Source organism: Oryza sativa, chromosome 9 (genome assembly GCF_034140825.1).
Source record: "Oryza sativa Japonica Group chromosome 9, ASM3414082v1".
Lineage (NCBI taxonomy): Eukaryota > Viridiplantae > Streptophyta > Magnoliopsida > Poales > Poaceae > Oryza > Oryza sativa.
In genome coordinates this window covers 23,686,748-23,701,996 of record NC_089043.1, presented here as the reverse complement: position 1 = coordinate 23,701,996, position 15,249 = coordinate 23,686,748, and the positions used below count along the sequence as shown (strand labels likewise).

Sequence of the window (15,249 nt, the reverse complement as noted above, 5' to 3'; positions counted from 1 at the left end):
CTATATTATAAAGTGATGGATATAGCTTATCAAAAGATGTGGCACCAACCCAACAGTCCTCTCAAAACCTCAACTGAGTACCATTGTGAACCTCAAAGGATCCACACGAGAAGAAGGACTCCTTAACAGCCATAAGCCCTGACTAGAAATGAGAGTCCCCCGGTTGCTTATCAACTTGGGTAATACATTTCTTAGCCAAATACTTCTTCCTAAGTAAGTTCTGCCAAACTCCCTCTTCATTAATGAGCTTATACACCCATTTACTAACCAAACACTTGTTTTGCAGTTATAAGTTATGTATTCCAAGGACCCTACACACCTTAGGTCTACACACAACACTCCATTTAGCCAGTCTGTATTTTTTTTATGGTCATCACATTGCCAAAAGAATCTAGATCTATAATAATCTAGCTTCTTGAGGATACCTTTAGGTACCTCGAAGAAGGATAATATAAACATGGCTAAACTGGTCAGCTAAAAATCTCAAACTTATGCTTAGTACATTTGAGAAACTTTCAGGCTTGAAAATCAATTTTCATAAAAGCAAATTGTTTTGTTATGGCAAGGCAAAAGAAGTAGAGAACGAGTATGTCATATTATTTGGATGTGGCAAAGGAAATTACCCTTTCAAATATTTAGGGATTCCAATACATCACAAGAAATTATCGAATAAAGATTGGCAGAGGATAGAGGAAGATTCCAAAAGAAATTGAGTAGTTGGAAAGGAAAATTCCTTTCGGTGGGAGGAAGATTGGTGTTAATAAAAGAGGACATGTATACATAAAAGAGGACACGTATGTCCTAAGCCCACATAATGTGCTTACTAAGCTCTCACCGGCCAACACTATTTGCTAACATAGCATCCAGATTAAATATAGTTTGTTACTCATTTCTATTCATATTATAATATGTTTTGACCCCTTCTTTTAATCATCAATATATAAGTGAATTAAACTTCTTTAACTTTAACCAGATTTATATAATAATACAACAATATTTTCAACACAAACCAAATATAATATCAAAATATATTTAGTGTTAGATTTAATAGAATTAATTAAGTGTTTATAGATGTTGCTACGTTTTCTTACAAACACGATGAAACTTGAGAAAGTTTGAATTAAAAATTAAAATGTCTTATAATATAAAATAGAGAGTAATTCGTTTTTTAAGGTCCCACACATTGAAGGAGAGGATTAGTATTTTTGAAACAGGGATAAATTACCGTGTGTCTCATGCTATCAATAACTACTGCTGGGCAGGCAGCTCAATACACAGCAACAAATTAACATTTTAGTAGCACTCCAACAACAGATGACAGAGCTGAAAAGGGCTAGGATTACCCAGAATATTTCATGATACTTCTTGGTCCAAATGACAATTTTATTAGCTACGTACTTTTACAATCGACGACCATTATACAACTAATAATTTACAATCGACTAGAATAAATAGAACTGATTCATCCTATGGTTATTTCAGCAGACGAGGAGAATCCATCTATAAGCTTCTGCTTTATTAGACTCTTTTCTCCTTGGTCAACAGGAAATCTCCATTTGTTTGAGGATGTAGATCCCATACCATTCATGGCATTGCCCTTGTCACATGGAACTTGATCGAGCAAGCGGATTCTCTTCAAGTTCACAGCTCGCTCCATAATAAGCCTGGTATAATTTATCATCTTATCATCCATCGCAAATCCTGTAATCTCTAATAGATTCAAGTGGCGATGTTTGAAATCAGATGACATCTGATCCCATAACAAATTGACCTTCTCAGCGCTGTCCTCGCATCTGTTCCTTTCACATGGATGCTGACATAACTTCAAGCAACAAAAACCAGTTAGATAAATAGTGCTCAACAGCCAACATAGGCATACATCATCAAGCTCAAGAATTTGGATATATCTTGAATGAGGTAAGCACAAGTTTCTGGAAAAAGAAAACGTTTTCGCAGTAGATTGGCACCATAATTTTGGATTTTATAATTGAATAATCTAATTTACAGTCTCCTTTCTAATAAAGTAGGAAAAGGAACAAATTACTATGATTAGTTAATATGGAAAATATATCCATATAACCATATTGGTTCTGCAGCGCAACAATGTCATTATAACTTTATTAAAAAAACAATGTCATTATGGAAGTTGCATATTTGATAGAAATGGGCAGAGATAACCAGAGATATAACATACCTTGAGATAAAAGTTGCTGAGACGAGCTGCAGCTTCAAGGACAAACACAGTCCAGTTCAGGTCACATTCATAGAAAATGTTGCAAAGATAGACATCTCTGACGTTGCTGAATACAGGATAGAGAAGTTTAGGACCTTGTGGCTCAATCCAAATCTGCAGCAGAAGAGGAAAACAACATAAAGCAGCGGATACCGGTCAGCACAGGACGAATATTAAAACAAGAAAGAGAAGCAGTTTGGGAAAGTTTTGCTGGTAGCCATGTACTTACCATCTGATCTTGGAAATCCAGGTATAAGATAGTTAAGTTTGTGGCGCTTGATATAAGCTCGGTCAACCTGAACGGCATCTGGTCATACGTCGCAGAGCAAGAGAGGCTCATGTTGTGAAGGCGAGTAACATTGCCAAAACGGATTGGGGGGTTTGGAAGGCACCAATCCCAGCAGACTACCCGCCTAAGATTTGGCAAATGGATCAGATCAGCTCTGTCAAACCCACAAGTGACAATTTCAAGCGTGAGGAGCTCCGAGTGTGGGGCATCGATCTTGAGGACAACAAAGTCCGAGACACAAGAACACAAGGCAAGGAACTTCAGGTTATGGCATGTGTTTAGGATATGGGAGACGTCCGATTCTTGAAACGCGAGGTTGCGCAGGGCAAGATTGGTGAGCCACCTGAAAGCAACCGGGCAAGAGTGAGAGAATGACATGAAGCGTTGTCTGAGCAGCTGGCAATGCTCAAGGGTGAGTTTACCAACATCCGACCACAGTGAGAACTCGAGCAAGTCGGTTTTTCCGGCATCGACAATGGCCCCAACGGCATGGCCAACAGAGCATAGGTAGGAAGGGTCTTCAGAGAGGAAGAAACTGAGCTGCATTCACTTGATAATTCTTCTCGTGTTGCTGTTACTGCTGGAGGGGGATGACAAGAGCAGGTTGTTGACTGCAGCCGTGTAGGCAGCCATGATCTGATCTACATTGAAATTCACAGCGCGGCGAGGAGGAGCAGGCATGAAGTGGGTGATATCTATGATGAGATGGGAGAGTAAGCGAGGGAGTTGCAGCCATCTCCTGGAGAGCGTGCTGGTCCGAATTGCCATAGGCAGGTCAAGTCTCTCAAGGATTTGCAGCAGAATATCGTCAGGAAGCGCGCTGATCCTGTCATCTCCTACAGTTTCGAGTTCCTCCTCCTAAAGAAAACAATTTATACTTATTTATGCAGTATATATGATCAGCATTCAGCAGCAGTGCAGCACAACACAAGAGCTAGCAGTTTATTCACCATACACATATATAAACATGGAAAGAAAAAGGAATTCTTTTTTTTAACAAAAAGATAATAAATCTAAGGACATCCAAATCTAATCTAACATTCATTGTGATCAGCATTCAGCAGCACAATAGGCAGCAGTTTATTCAGCACACACATATTATATACTCCCTCCGTTTCACAATGTAAGTCATTTTAGCATTTCCCATATTGATGTTAATGAATCTAGGTAGGTAGATATATATATATATATATATATATATATACATATATATATATATATATATATATACATATACATATACATATATATATATATATATATACATATATATATATATATATATATAGATTTATTAAAATCAATATGAATGTGGGAAATAATATAATGACTTATATTGTGATGAAACGGAGGAAGTACATGAAGGAAATTTATTGTTTTTAACCAAAAAGCGAAGATGGATAGATGCAACAAAAACAAATTAAGGGAAAACCTAATTAAGGAGATTGCAAACGAAATATCCAATCTAATCTAAGCTGCGACTTACGATAGCGCGCGAAGAAGCCATAGTAGTGGGGAGATTGATTGGTGTCGATGCAGCAGGCAAATCAAATACTACTCCACTAGGTTCCTTACAACAAGATATTAGTCCCCTGGCCTCGATCAGATCAGATCATCAGAATCGGCTCCGCTTCCGCTTCCGCTTCCAATTCCCCTTCCGATTCCGAGCCCAATACCTGCTCGGGTGGGGTGAGGGAGGATTCCTTTCCTCCCTTCTTCTGTTGACTGCTCGAGCTCCAGCTCCAGCTCGTGAATCGTGATCCTCCCATGGCCAAGGCGAGAATAGGTGGCGGCTGCAGCGCTCTCTCAATCTCTCTCTCTCTCTCATAGAGGAGAACTAGCGTAATAGAAGTCAATTGAGATCCTCGCATACAGTACTGCAGGCTGACATGTGGGCCCGAGGGCTGTGGGGCTCACATGTCAGCCTGCACTGTAGACGACCTGTGTCCAATATAAGTATATATATATAAGTACTCCCTCCATCCCTTATATTTAGGGACATATATATAACTTCCACAGTTCCACCCCTCTACTGCCGCTGAATTTCTGAATTTCTTTTAGAAATAATACTGATTCCTCCGTCCCAAAATATAAGGCATAACTACTCATAACACAAAAACCAAAAAAACATTTAATCATCTTCTTGGTTGAATCACCTTGAAACATGCAAGCAATATGATTTGGAGGTTTGATGATATAAGATTTAAAACAAATCAATTTTATAGGACCAAGAGATGTTAATTAATATATGTATGCATGCCTGCCCTATATTATGGGATATGAGAAAAAAATGGTTATGCCTTATATTTTGGGATGGATGGAGTATTTTAATAAGAAATTGTAAAAGTATAGATCGATCGGCTGGCAAATTTAGCACTGTGTCAAACAACCATAGTTCAATAGGATGCATCTCAAATGGTCTTAATATGATTAGCTATGAGTATGGCAATTTTTTTTTTTGACCAGGGAGTATGGCAGATTCGGATACCGTTGTTCGATAGGTTGTTTGACAGATGAGTCGAATAACGGTTGCTCGACTGGTTTGCTAGCCTCTTTTTTTTTAAAAAAAAAATAGAAGTATTATGCATGCACTGTCACAAAAGTAGCATATCAAACACCCTTTAGGCCTGTTTGGATCCCACCACAAAATTTTACACCCTATCACATCAAACGTTTGAACACCTATATGAAGTATTAAATATAGGCTTAAAAATAACTAATTACACAGATTACGACTACTTTGAATAAAATTAGATGTTCTCTTATCTTACATGAATAAAATTAAATGTGACAATTACCCCTTCTGTAAAACTTGCTCTTATCTGGCTAAAAGCCATAGCAGGTGACCAGCCAACACCTATGCTTTGACAGCAAGAGATGCTTCAGATCAAAGAAAGCTCGTGTGACTTGTTCATTGTTCAAAGCAAGGGAAGCAATACATTACAACCCAAAAAGCATAGCAACAGGATGCCACAAATGTCAGGCTTGCAATTGCCTACAAGTTCATTGGGAACTGGGAAGACCTTCATGCCAAAGTCTAGCGTCGCCTCTGCCAATTGGTAGATATGATTTTGAGTGCATCCGTGAGATGTCCTGCATATTCCAATTTCCTGTGCTCTCCTTATGTTTCCAAGAAACTATGCTGTGTCATGCGAAGTTTCTAGCTCAGCAAGGAATTCGAGTTCGTAAAACTGACCAGCCAACTTGCATTTCATTGCTTGTGGTAGTAAAGCTTGCCAAATGATTTTGCCTAGGTGTTTGTGAAGAAAAAAATGACGGACATAATTAAGATGTAAAAAGGATTCAACACAACTAAGTTAGAACTAGAAAACACTCATACAAATAGTAGGCTAACAAAAAAAAGTGAAAACTCACCAAATTGAATTGAACTGGGAATGGCTGTGACAAAAATTTGGATTCCAAGCAAAGACGAGCTAGCTGATTGACACTGCCAGCGTCGTTGCTTGTACATCGGAGGAGGTCGTCTATGATCCAGCAAGTCAAGACTTACCAGATAGCACAAAAGAACAGTTGCATCTGTGACCAGTGACCACTGATGAGTTTCCTGGAAAAAAATCCCTCGTACGACCATACGGAAAATCCAGCTGAAGATCCAGAGCAACATCGACATGCAAAACACATAGACACTCATGCTTCATGGCCATTTCTTGTACCAGAACAAAAATAATACAAGATTTACATTGATGCAGTAATGCGCATGCGCACGGCTCACATGAAATGAGAAAAAAATAATTCACATTGAAAGAATGTTCCACATTCTCATCCACATTCATGCCAGTTACAATTGTACATGTGCAATCAGTCAGGGGGGAAACCAACCTGAAAGCTCAGGGCTAAGTTTGGTAGAGACCACAAAAGATGAACGCGTGAAGTAGGCTTTGTGCCTTCTTAGTTTGGTCAGGATCCCCACATATAATAACCAATGCATTTGCATCCCCAGGTTTTGGATGATGGACAGTAATTGTGGCACCTGACATCTGAAAGGTAAACATTAACTCCCAGCGTTAGAACCATCAAAATAACAAAGATGATGCGAGGGATCTTGTTATGGCAAGACATCTAGTACAATCATTGGTTGAGGTACAATCAGCTTTTGTATATAGCACCAAATCAATATGGAAAATTCCAAGAACAAATGAAGATATATACTTTATGGATTGTCCTAGCACCCATCAATATTTCAACTTCAAGGACAAAATTTTTAAGATACAAAAAGACAAGTTTGCTATGAATAATTATTTTTTCACTTTTCCTTTTAATTTATCATTTGATTGCCTTTTCTCTTCTTTTCAGCCTTAAAACAGAGTGAATTTGAAATAGGTATAGTGAAGAAGAATGTTTTACATGTTCTTTTAATTTTCATTTCATTTTCTGGTACCAGTAAATATGGCATGATAGTGACTGTTGCACAGGCTGTATGCATGGACTTTGTTCTAGAGAAAAGGACAAGGCAACAAGTTGACAAGGGCTTCCACTCCATGATAACAAGTAAAAAAACTGGCATGTCCTTTGCATCACTGGTGAGGGCAAGACAACAAGGGAAGTTAGATGAATGCTGAAAACTAATAAAGCAGAGAGTAAGTACCTTCTTTATCTCAGCAAGGTCACTGCCATTGGCTCCACAAATAAAACCTATGTACTTGCGGGGAATAATGACTTCAGTTGCATTAGATGGTGTAGCCACTTGATTTGTTCTGTTGAGAAGAACAAGTCAAAACACTGTTCTAAGTAACCTTCTTTAGAAAGGAGAATTTGCCATTTAGTTTTGTTTTTCAAAATGGGTTGCATTGCTAGAAGAGAACTATATATGCTTCGATTCAATCTTTTGCTTTCCACACAAGTTCTCATGCATATACTTTTCAAAGTCTTTTAGCCCCTAAAAGATTAACAGAATGAGAAATTGAGAATATTTCCTTTTAGTGAAAGGTCAAAGAGAAAGAAACACCACCAAATGGAAATTAACTTACCCTGCCACTGCTCCCTTTCTGAAATCTGCAGGTGGTACTGTCTCAGGCATATTTCTTGGAGCTTCACTGTTTGGTGCCTGCACAAGATCAGGGACTTTATTCTAAGCCTACAACACCTAAATCAACAAGAGAAGTGGTGTGCAAACTTTTACAGTTTTCTAATAAAACTCTGGTGGCAAGGCAAACCCAAGTCCTGGACTTTGATGTATTTTTTTACGACAAATGGGCTTTGATCTTTTTATGATGCTAAGTTAACATGAGCCAAAATAGGCTGAGTTGTCCCAGACTGCCCAGTCCTGGATCCACCCCTGCTGGCAAGCATCCTATCGCTTGTCAGCAGGACCCGAATGTTGGTGGAAATTCATGAAAGAGACCATTGTGCACTGCACACCCAGGAAAAATGCTGAAGAACTTCTGCCTAATTCCAAACTGCATTTCCCATATATGTGTTTCCTACATTCTAGAATAAACGCATAGTAAGTTACCTCAGGAGCCCAGGCACTTGGTGATGGCTGGTCCAGAAAAGGTCGAGGACCACCTCCTTGTTCACAACCATATGAGTAGGGCATCCTATCAGCACCCATGTGCTCCATTGAATGAGGGGGAGGTGGTCGATGATCGACCATATCAAAAGGACCCATAGGACGATCAGCTCTGAAAGAAGGCATAGGATATGGAGGCATGCCTCCAGTGGGATGCGGTGGTGCTGGTTCTTGTCTTGGGTGGTGAGGTGGAGCGTTTCCACCAGGTGGATATGGGGGCATACCTCCACCTGGATGTGGCTTCATGGGAATGATGACATCTCTAATCCTTCCAGTGATATGAAGCAATGCATCCTGAATGGATTGAAAACTACCTGTGACCTGTAAGAAGAAACTCCATAGTTACATTTAACACCTGGTCAGCAATTGTCAAGGGAATAAGAATAACACAGCTATGAATAACCTAAGTAAACTTTCTTAAAAGGAAGATTCAATGAAAGCCACTTGAAAGAGTTGATTAGTTGTGATAAACTGTGGATCATTTTTCAAATGGATAACTTGTGATGTGAAACAGGTTGGCCAAAATTACCACAAAAGAGTTACAGCATATGCCACAAAGTAAACAATTCTGCTTTCTTAAATTTAACAGGACAAAGATATTCTGTAGTTTGCTTCTTTGAATACGTATAAAGTAGTTCACTTGGAAATCTTTTTCAAGAGCATGCTTTGCATACTTGACATTTCCCAACATACTTGAATTGATCACATATTCACAGTATCACACTGAAGTCTGAAGACCTTATGCTCTTAGCTATTACTGGTAAACAAAGTTCACCTCAACACTGAACCTTTAATGTGATTCAGTAAGGTGGGACCCTTTATAGTAGTGTTGATACTTTACATTAACCAACACTTGTATCAAACTTAAAATTTTTGCTACAAGACCACAATTAAAGCAAAGAACACACTATAACTAGGTGTTATTAGTAGATTATATGCATAACGATGAAAATTTCGAATGGACATGTAAACTTAAGAGACCACTGCGGCGCACATAAAACATGGAACTTATTACTGAAAATTCATAGCATGCACAAGAACATAAAATGGAGTGGTTGATTACTATAACATTAAATACCTGAACTAGCTCATCATTTCGTTGTGCACATCTTGGAATTTGTTCATTCCCGAAAATTCGGATACCAGCTCCTGTTATTTTTCTCATTTCTGCGATGATAGAACCACCTTTGCCTAGTAAGCAACCAATATGCTGTGATGGTACAAGAAGTCTTGCAGTTACAGCAGAACTTTTATCCATCGATGACTCCGAGATTCTAGAATGCACCCGAAGTACTGCATCCTGAGCTGGAGAATGCATCATCTCAGAATTCTGCAACAAATAAGATTAAACCCATCAAAAATAACTCCAGACAACTGAAAACCTAAGGACAAAATTAATCGCATATCTCCCATCATTGTTGGCAGGACACCGATGCACATGGCATGCCAATGTTTACAGATGCACAGATCTATATTGTACGTTGAGAAAATAAAATTCACTCTCCCTGCATAAGGATTTTAATCACTTGAAATTAAACAGATACTTTTATTTATAGGTTCAGAGACACACCTCATGTGCAGATATCACAATTACACGTTCTTCTGAATCAGAATTAGGCTCTATAATCTTAATCGAAGCACCAGTTTCACTTTGTAATGCGCGAATAGTTGAACCACCTTTTCCGATTATGCTCCCCACCATTTCATTGAGACATATCATCCTGAAGACTATCTCTTGTTCAACAAAGAATCTAGGACCGGGGGCAGCCATATTACTTGAATAATTCCTTGCATGATAATCAGGCATGGATGGTGGTAAATAGCCTCTTTGAGAATGAGGATCTATGCCAACTGGGCCAGGAGGCCCAAATCTTCCAGGTGGAAAGTTGCTTGCATCTGGCCTAGGGTTATCTTGAAGGCAGGTTGTAACTAACAATAATGCTTTCCTTACTGCAGAAAAGTTCCCACTTATCTAACAGGAAAAGGTTACCGTGTCAGAATGACCTGAATTTTTAATAGGTACCCAAGTTAAAGAAGAAAAATGTCCATCTTGAGCATTTCAAACTATAAAGCCGTTAGCAATGCAACACTTAAGTATACGGGAAAGGTAAAAAGAACTATTACAATTTTAGTATATTTAGAACTGGGACATTATGATTTCCTAGAACTACATAATCAGAGGTGCGGAACTTGCTCATAATGAATTTGACTTCTATGACTCTATGCAACAAAAATAACCAACCTTTAATTATATTTTCTCTACAAACTCCTTATCGATAAAACACTATTGTAATAAATTATATGAAAGACATCACCCTTATGTTTTCAATTGCTGAATCGCAATAAGAGCCAATTATAAAGTACAAATCAGGCAAGATAGCTCATTTCGAACTTATTTGTTCATTTGAACAAGATGCATATGAGCTGAAAGAAATACAGGACCCGTAACATAACCATGAATGAACTGAAACTTATCCTACCACCTATATTAAATTATCATCCTATCAAAAAATTGCCTTTTCATTAGTTTGCATAGTGCAATACACCGCTCAAACTCCCATAAACAATTTTAGCAGTTTTGCAAGCAACTAAGGCACACGATCCACCTCATTATAAGTTTGAACCACCTCATTTCATCATAAATTTCTAGCTAACGGATGAACACGCCGGGCGCACCGAAAAATTGTGATGAATAATCCACCCACGCAATGTCAGGGGGGATGATTAGATGAATATAGCACAAAAAAGAAGAAATATCTGTGAGCTGAGTTGAGATGCGTACATGGATAAGCTCGTCCACCGGCGCAGCCCAGGGAGGGAGCTGATCCCTGTTCCGGAACACCCTGATCTGCGCGCCGCTCTCCTGCCGCATCCTCTCCACCGTCTTCCCTCCCTTCCCCAGCACGCACCCGACCTGCCCGCTCGCCGCCAGCATCCGGCAGCCCACCACGCCGGGCACCTCCCTCTCCTCCTCCCCGGCGGCCTCGTCGCCCCCGACCCTGTGCCCCACGACCCGCTCCCACGCCCTCACGGCCACGGCGGGGGCGTCCGGCCCGGAGATGGAGAGCACGGCCTCGTCGCCGACGGGGGGCTGGTCCACGTGGAGGTCCCGCGACGCCCCGCGGAGCGCGGACGCGCGGCTGGAGGGGCAGAGGATGCGGAGCGTGGTGGTGAGGCGCTTGGGGGCGGATGGGGAGGAGGTCGAGGAAGAGGCCGGAGCCGCCGCCGTGGCGGCGGCGGTGGCGGCGGCGGAGTTGGGGGAGATTTCCATGGGGGTGGACGGTTGAGCTAAAACCCTACAGCTTAGCTAACAGAGAAGAAATGCTGACCTCTGCAGTTTTACCGCAAGTGGTGGCAACGGGCCGGGTCGGGGCCGGGTTGGGCTAGAACGCCAACCCGGATGGGCCCCCAAACCCCGGGTCAAGCCCCTTAGGAGGGACTATGGGCCTGTTCGAATGACTGGACTGCGGCTACGCCACAGCCAGCACGAACAGTGTCGTAGGCACAAGGCAGCTGCTGCCAGCCAGCCAGCAGTAGGGTGTGTTGCCTGATTTTACGCAAATCTATATACTATCAAACAAATGAGAGAATAGTATTGTTGGTGGTTATTCTGCTACTACTTTACTACTTTAGTATGTTTAAAAATTAGTCCTTAATAACTTTTTCGATACTATACAATAGTATAATATTTGTTTGAATTTAATATATATTGACATAAGCACGAAAAAAACAAGAAAATTAGTATTTTACCCATAACAAAGTATGGTTACTTTAAAGGATACAGTACAAATAGAGAAGAAGTTCATGATATGATAGCCTCATCCATAATTCTACGGAAGCAATGAATCGTCATCCTTTGCATCTCATGATAAAGTTTCATCGCTATCTTTACTTCCTATACTTCTGTATCTCTATTTCCTATACTCTCTACATATATTAAGGAAATGATAATTTAAACTTTTTCCCAATAAAAAATGATAGGCCCATACAATGCTAGGTGCAAAATGTGCAGCTTGGAACTACAAGGGAAAACAAGCATGGCACCGTTGTCAAACCCATGTTACAGAGGGCGCTCCAATAGTTGTCGTAACAAATGAAAAACTTCTAACTATTATCAAATCTCTCTGCTCCACTTCTTTGATTCGGGAGAAGACTCCATCGGTGTTGAGAGCTTCAGTTCGAAATGTTTGTCAGTTGCATTCTTTTGTGATGCATCCTTTTCCATTGTAGATATGCACATGTGTTGTAAAACCCTCAAACCCTCAAGAAAAATATATCCTTGATCCTACAAATGCAATTGACCACGCACTTTCTTTCTTCAATTTCCTCATTTTTTTTCTTCTCGTTTGCAATGTACATGCACTTCAATAGTGGTCTCTCAATACCAGGTATAAAAACATAACGTCATAATTAGCGGGAACAAGCTTTAATTTGTTTTGATTCCCTGGTTATTGGAGTAATGTTGTGGTTAGACCGTATTAGGAACTAGAGATCTATGTCTCAAGCTATCTTGACCTATCATTCTCGATGTAAAATTCCCGTGATAGTCAATGTGGACGTAAAATGCACCTTCAATTTGTGTGATGCACAACCATAGGATCACCTTCGATGTCACCTAGGACATCAAGGTCGTCCTCCGCCGTAGCACCAACTATTGGAACTCGTTGGTAACGAAAATCTTTCTTACTATCATGTCTTAGGCAGGGCAAGGCAATCAGGGCACACACTTGCGCCTGTGAAGTGACCTCCATTGATATCGTGCATAGTAGGCTTTGGTTTAATTGTGTAATATCCACAGAGCCTAGCCCATTTCTCCACAGCCCTCTACTTGTGAATTTACTCTCGTTCCTCGCGATGAGGACCCCATGCCAATTTGCTCCCCTCTAGCTATTACACTCTTCAATTGTCCAACTTGCAAGTTGCGAGTCTTTCTACTCTAAACTCTGAACTCTGAAGTCTGGAATCCCCTTCACACTTTCACACTTTCACAGCCATTGCGTCTAGCATCCTGATAATAAGTTTTCTAGTTTTTTTTTCTTTTGGGATTCACTGTTACATTCTATTTTTTTTTTCTGTTTTAAGGATCTGGTTTAGGGTAAGAAAGGGCTGAAAGAAAAAGGAAAAAATATATTGCTAATTTATTTGATTATTCAAAGAAACATCTATATATATAAAAATCTTTACGGTGTCATTAAGACAAGTAACTGAATCAAACAGGGCTCTTAGCTCAATCATACTTGGCTTAGTGACATTTGCAGATTCATCTCTGTTTCTTGAGCAATTGGGCTGTGAAATGCTCGCCCCAGAAATGGAACTTTTAACCACAGACATATGCTTATTCCTCTTCGTCTTTTTTTGGCGATAACTATTTTATTTTAGGGAGCAGAAAGCGAGCAAATCATCTACGAGATTCCCTTCGGGCACCTAGGAGATTCCCTGCGAGCGATTGTACGAAAGTGACGAAGGAAGGACCACGAGATTCCGTGGGCGCTACGAACGCGACGAACGGCCGAGAAAAGAAAGAGTAGCCGTTACGAAATTTGGTGACAATAACTGTTTTTTTTTTTGCGCAATAAGAGGATTAGGCTTGTGCTGGGTTAATTAGCATGTGGGCTGATCAGTAAGAGCCAGTACTCCCTCCGTCCAAAAAAAAAAGACAAACCCTGGTTTCCGTGCTCAATGTTTGACCGTTCGTCTTATTTGAAAAAATTATAAAAAAAATTAAAAAGACAAGTCATGCATAAAATATTAATCATGTTTTATCATCTAACAACAATAAAAATACGAATTATAGACGGAGGGAGTACCACACTGCCACAGTAGGGCTCTGCTGCTGTCTACTGTGTATTGTTGCTGCAGAGTGGCCGTAGCTACAGCCAGCCAGTTGAAACTTGCAGATATCATTTCGAGGTTTTCTAAAGCTTATGGTAATAATGGTATATGTGGGGCTGGTTTGCTTTATGACCTAAAATTGACCTTACTAATTTTTGTCAATGTCAAATTTTTGTAAGTTTTGGCATGGCTAATCTTGGCAAGGTAAAGTTGTGTTTGGACTGAAGCCAAAGCAGTTTCATTTCATTATTGAAATGGCCTATTTTTTTAGGCATGCCAAAATTTGGTTTCAAACCAAATAGACACTAAACACTATTGAAATTGTCAAATATTGGCAATGCCAATTTAGGCCACAAATCAAACCAGCCCATGGTTTTTTTTACTCCCTCCGTCATATAAAAAACCAACCTAGTACCAGATGTGACACATACTAATACTATGAATCTAGACATACATATGTCCAGATTCGTAGTTCTAGAATATGTCACATCCAATTCTAGATTCGTTTTTTATAGGACGGAGGGAGTACTTACCTACTAGATTATTGAAATGTGTTCTTTGTTATACGTTTCTAAAAATACATTTTTACCAAACAAAGTTTCACTGTATTTTTCAATCAGTTGGTTTAAGTTATTTGTTAATTTTATCTCTAAAACATATCTTTATAACCAAATCGATAATCCGATGCAATAATCCATTTAATAATCAAACTTTTCGTTACCAATAATTTGGTAAGGCCAGGAACGCAGCTCATTCTAAATGCCACCTAAACTACCGGGGCTTTCACACACCTCACGCACTCGACACTTTGGAACAGAAGACAATAGTGCATCGCAGGTAAAGAAAACGTGAACACACCTCACACACACAAAATGGATATCCTAGTCTGGCCAAATTTTTGGATGATCTCATCGAGCATTTTTATAGATATTTATTTTCGAATATCTTATCCACATCTACTCATCAGCCTAATACACTCAAAAGTTAAATGGACATTATCTATCTAGAAATATCTTTTCCACCAAACACACCATAAGATGAACAGATCCACGTCAGAACCAGTTGCATCCAACAGAAGCCTACTCAGCATCCACGTCCCAGTGAAGACAGTTAAAGGCGTAGCTCCCCCGAAAAAACAATTAAAGGCATATCTTTATATACTCATGATAGACATACAGCGTTCAAGACACTTTTATAATATTATACTACCTCAGTCGCTTTGTCTTATTTCTTAGTTAATTTTTTTAAGTTTAATTAAGTTTAAAGAAAAATATAGTAATATTTTCAAGTTAAATTAACATACTAGTGAAACTAAGTTGGTGTTATAGATGTTACTTTTTTTTATAAACTTAAATAAAATTAAAG

General features: G+C 39.5%; 2 protein-coding genes across 6 annotated transcripts; both read right to left on the bottom strand.

Moving 5' to 3' along the window:
* Window positions 1–1,320: 1,320 nt before the first annotated feature.
* On the bottom strand, window positions 1,321–3,380 carry LOC4347472 (uncharacterized). 3 transcript variants are annotated; one of them, XM_066304377.1, is made up of 4 exons: window positions 2,945–3,028; window positions 2,463–2,865; window positions 2,195–2,347; window positions 1,321–1,822 (listed from the first exon to the last, which is right to left on the bottom strand). In XM_066304377.1, the coding sequence occupies exons 1-4, from the start codon at window positions 3,025–3,027 to the stop codon at window positions 1,463–1,465; spliced, it is 999 nt and encodes a 332-aa protein (XP_066160474.1). In that variant the 5' UTR covers window position 3,028; the 3' UTR covers window positions 1,321–1,462. The 3 variants fall into 3 exon arrangements, with proteins under 3 accessions (XP_066160474.1, XP_066160475.1, XP_015610753.1); XM_066304378.1 differs by having other exon boundaries at window positions 2,949–2,997; XM_015755267.3 differs by having other exon boundaries at window positions 2,463–3,380.
* A 1,745-nt stretch (window positions 3,381–5,125) lies between these two features.
* On the bottom strand, window positions 5,126–11,364 carry LOC4347471 (KH domain-containing protein HEN4). 3 transcript variants are annotated; one of them, XR_003238567.2, is made up of 9 exons: window positions 10,835–11,364; window positions 9,623–10,024; window positions 9,131–9,382; window positions 7,996–8,373; window positions 7,511–7,587; window positions 7,129–7,237; window positions 6,363–6,520; window positions 5,898–6,127; window positions 5,126–5,772 (listed from the first exon to the last, which is right to left on the bottom strand). XR_003238567.2 is itself a non-coding variant. In XM_015757192.3 (7 exons), the coding sequence occupies exons 1-7, from the start codon at window positions 11,321–11,323 to the stop codon at window positions 6,377–6,379; spliced, it is 1,851 nt and encodes a 616-aa protein (XP_015612678.1). In that variant the 5' UTR covers window positions 11,324–11,364; the 3' UTR covers window positions 6,153–6,376. The 3 variants fall into 3 exon arrangements, 1 of the variants encoding a protein (XP_015612678.1); XR_003238569.2 differs by having other exon boundaries at window positions 5,898–6,059; XM_015757192.3 differs by lacking the exons at window positions 5,126–5,772; window positions 5,898–6,127 and having other exon boundaries at window positions 6,153–6,520.
* Window positions 11,365–15,249: the final 3,885 nt, after the last annotated feature.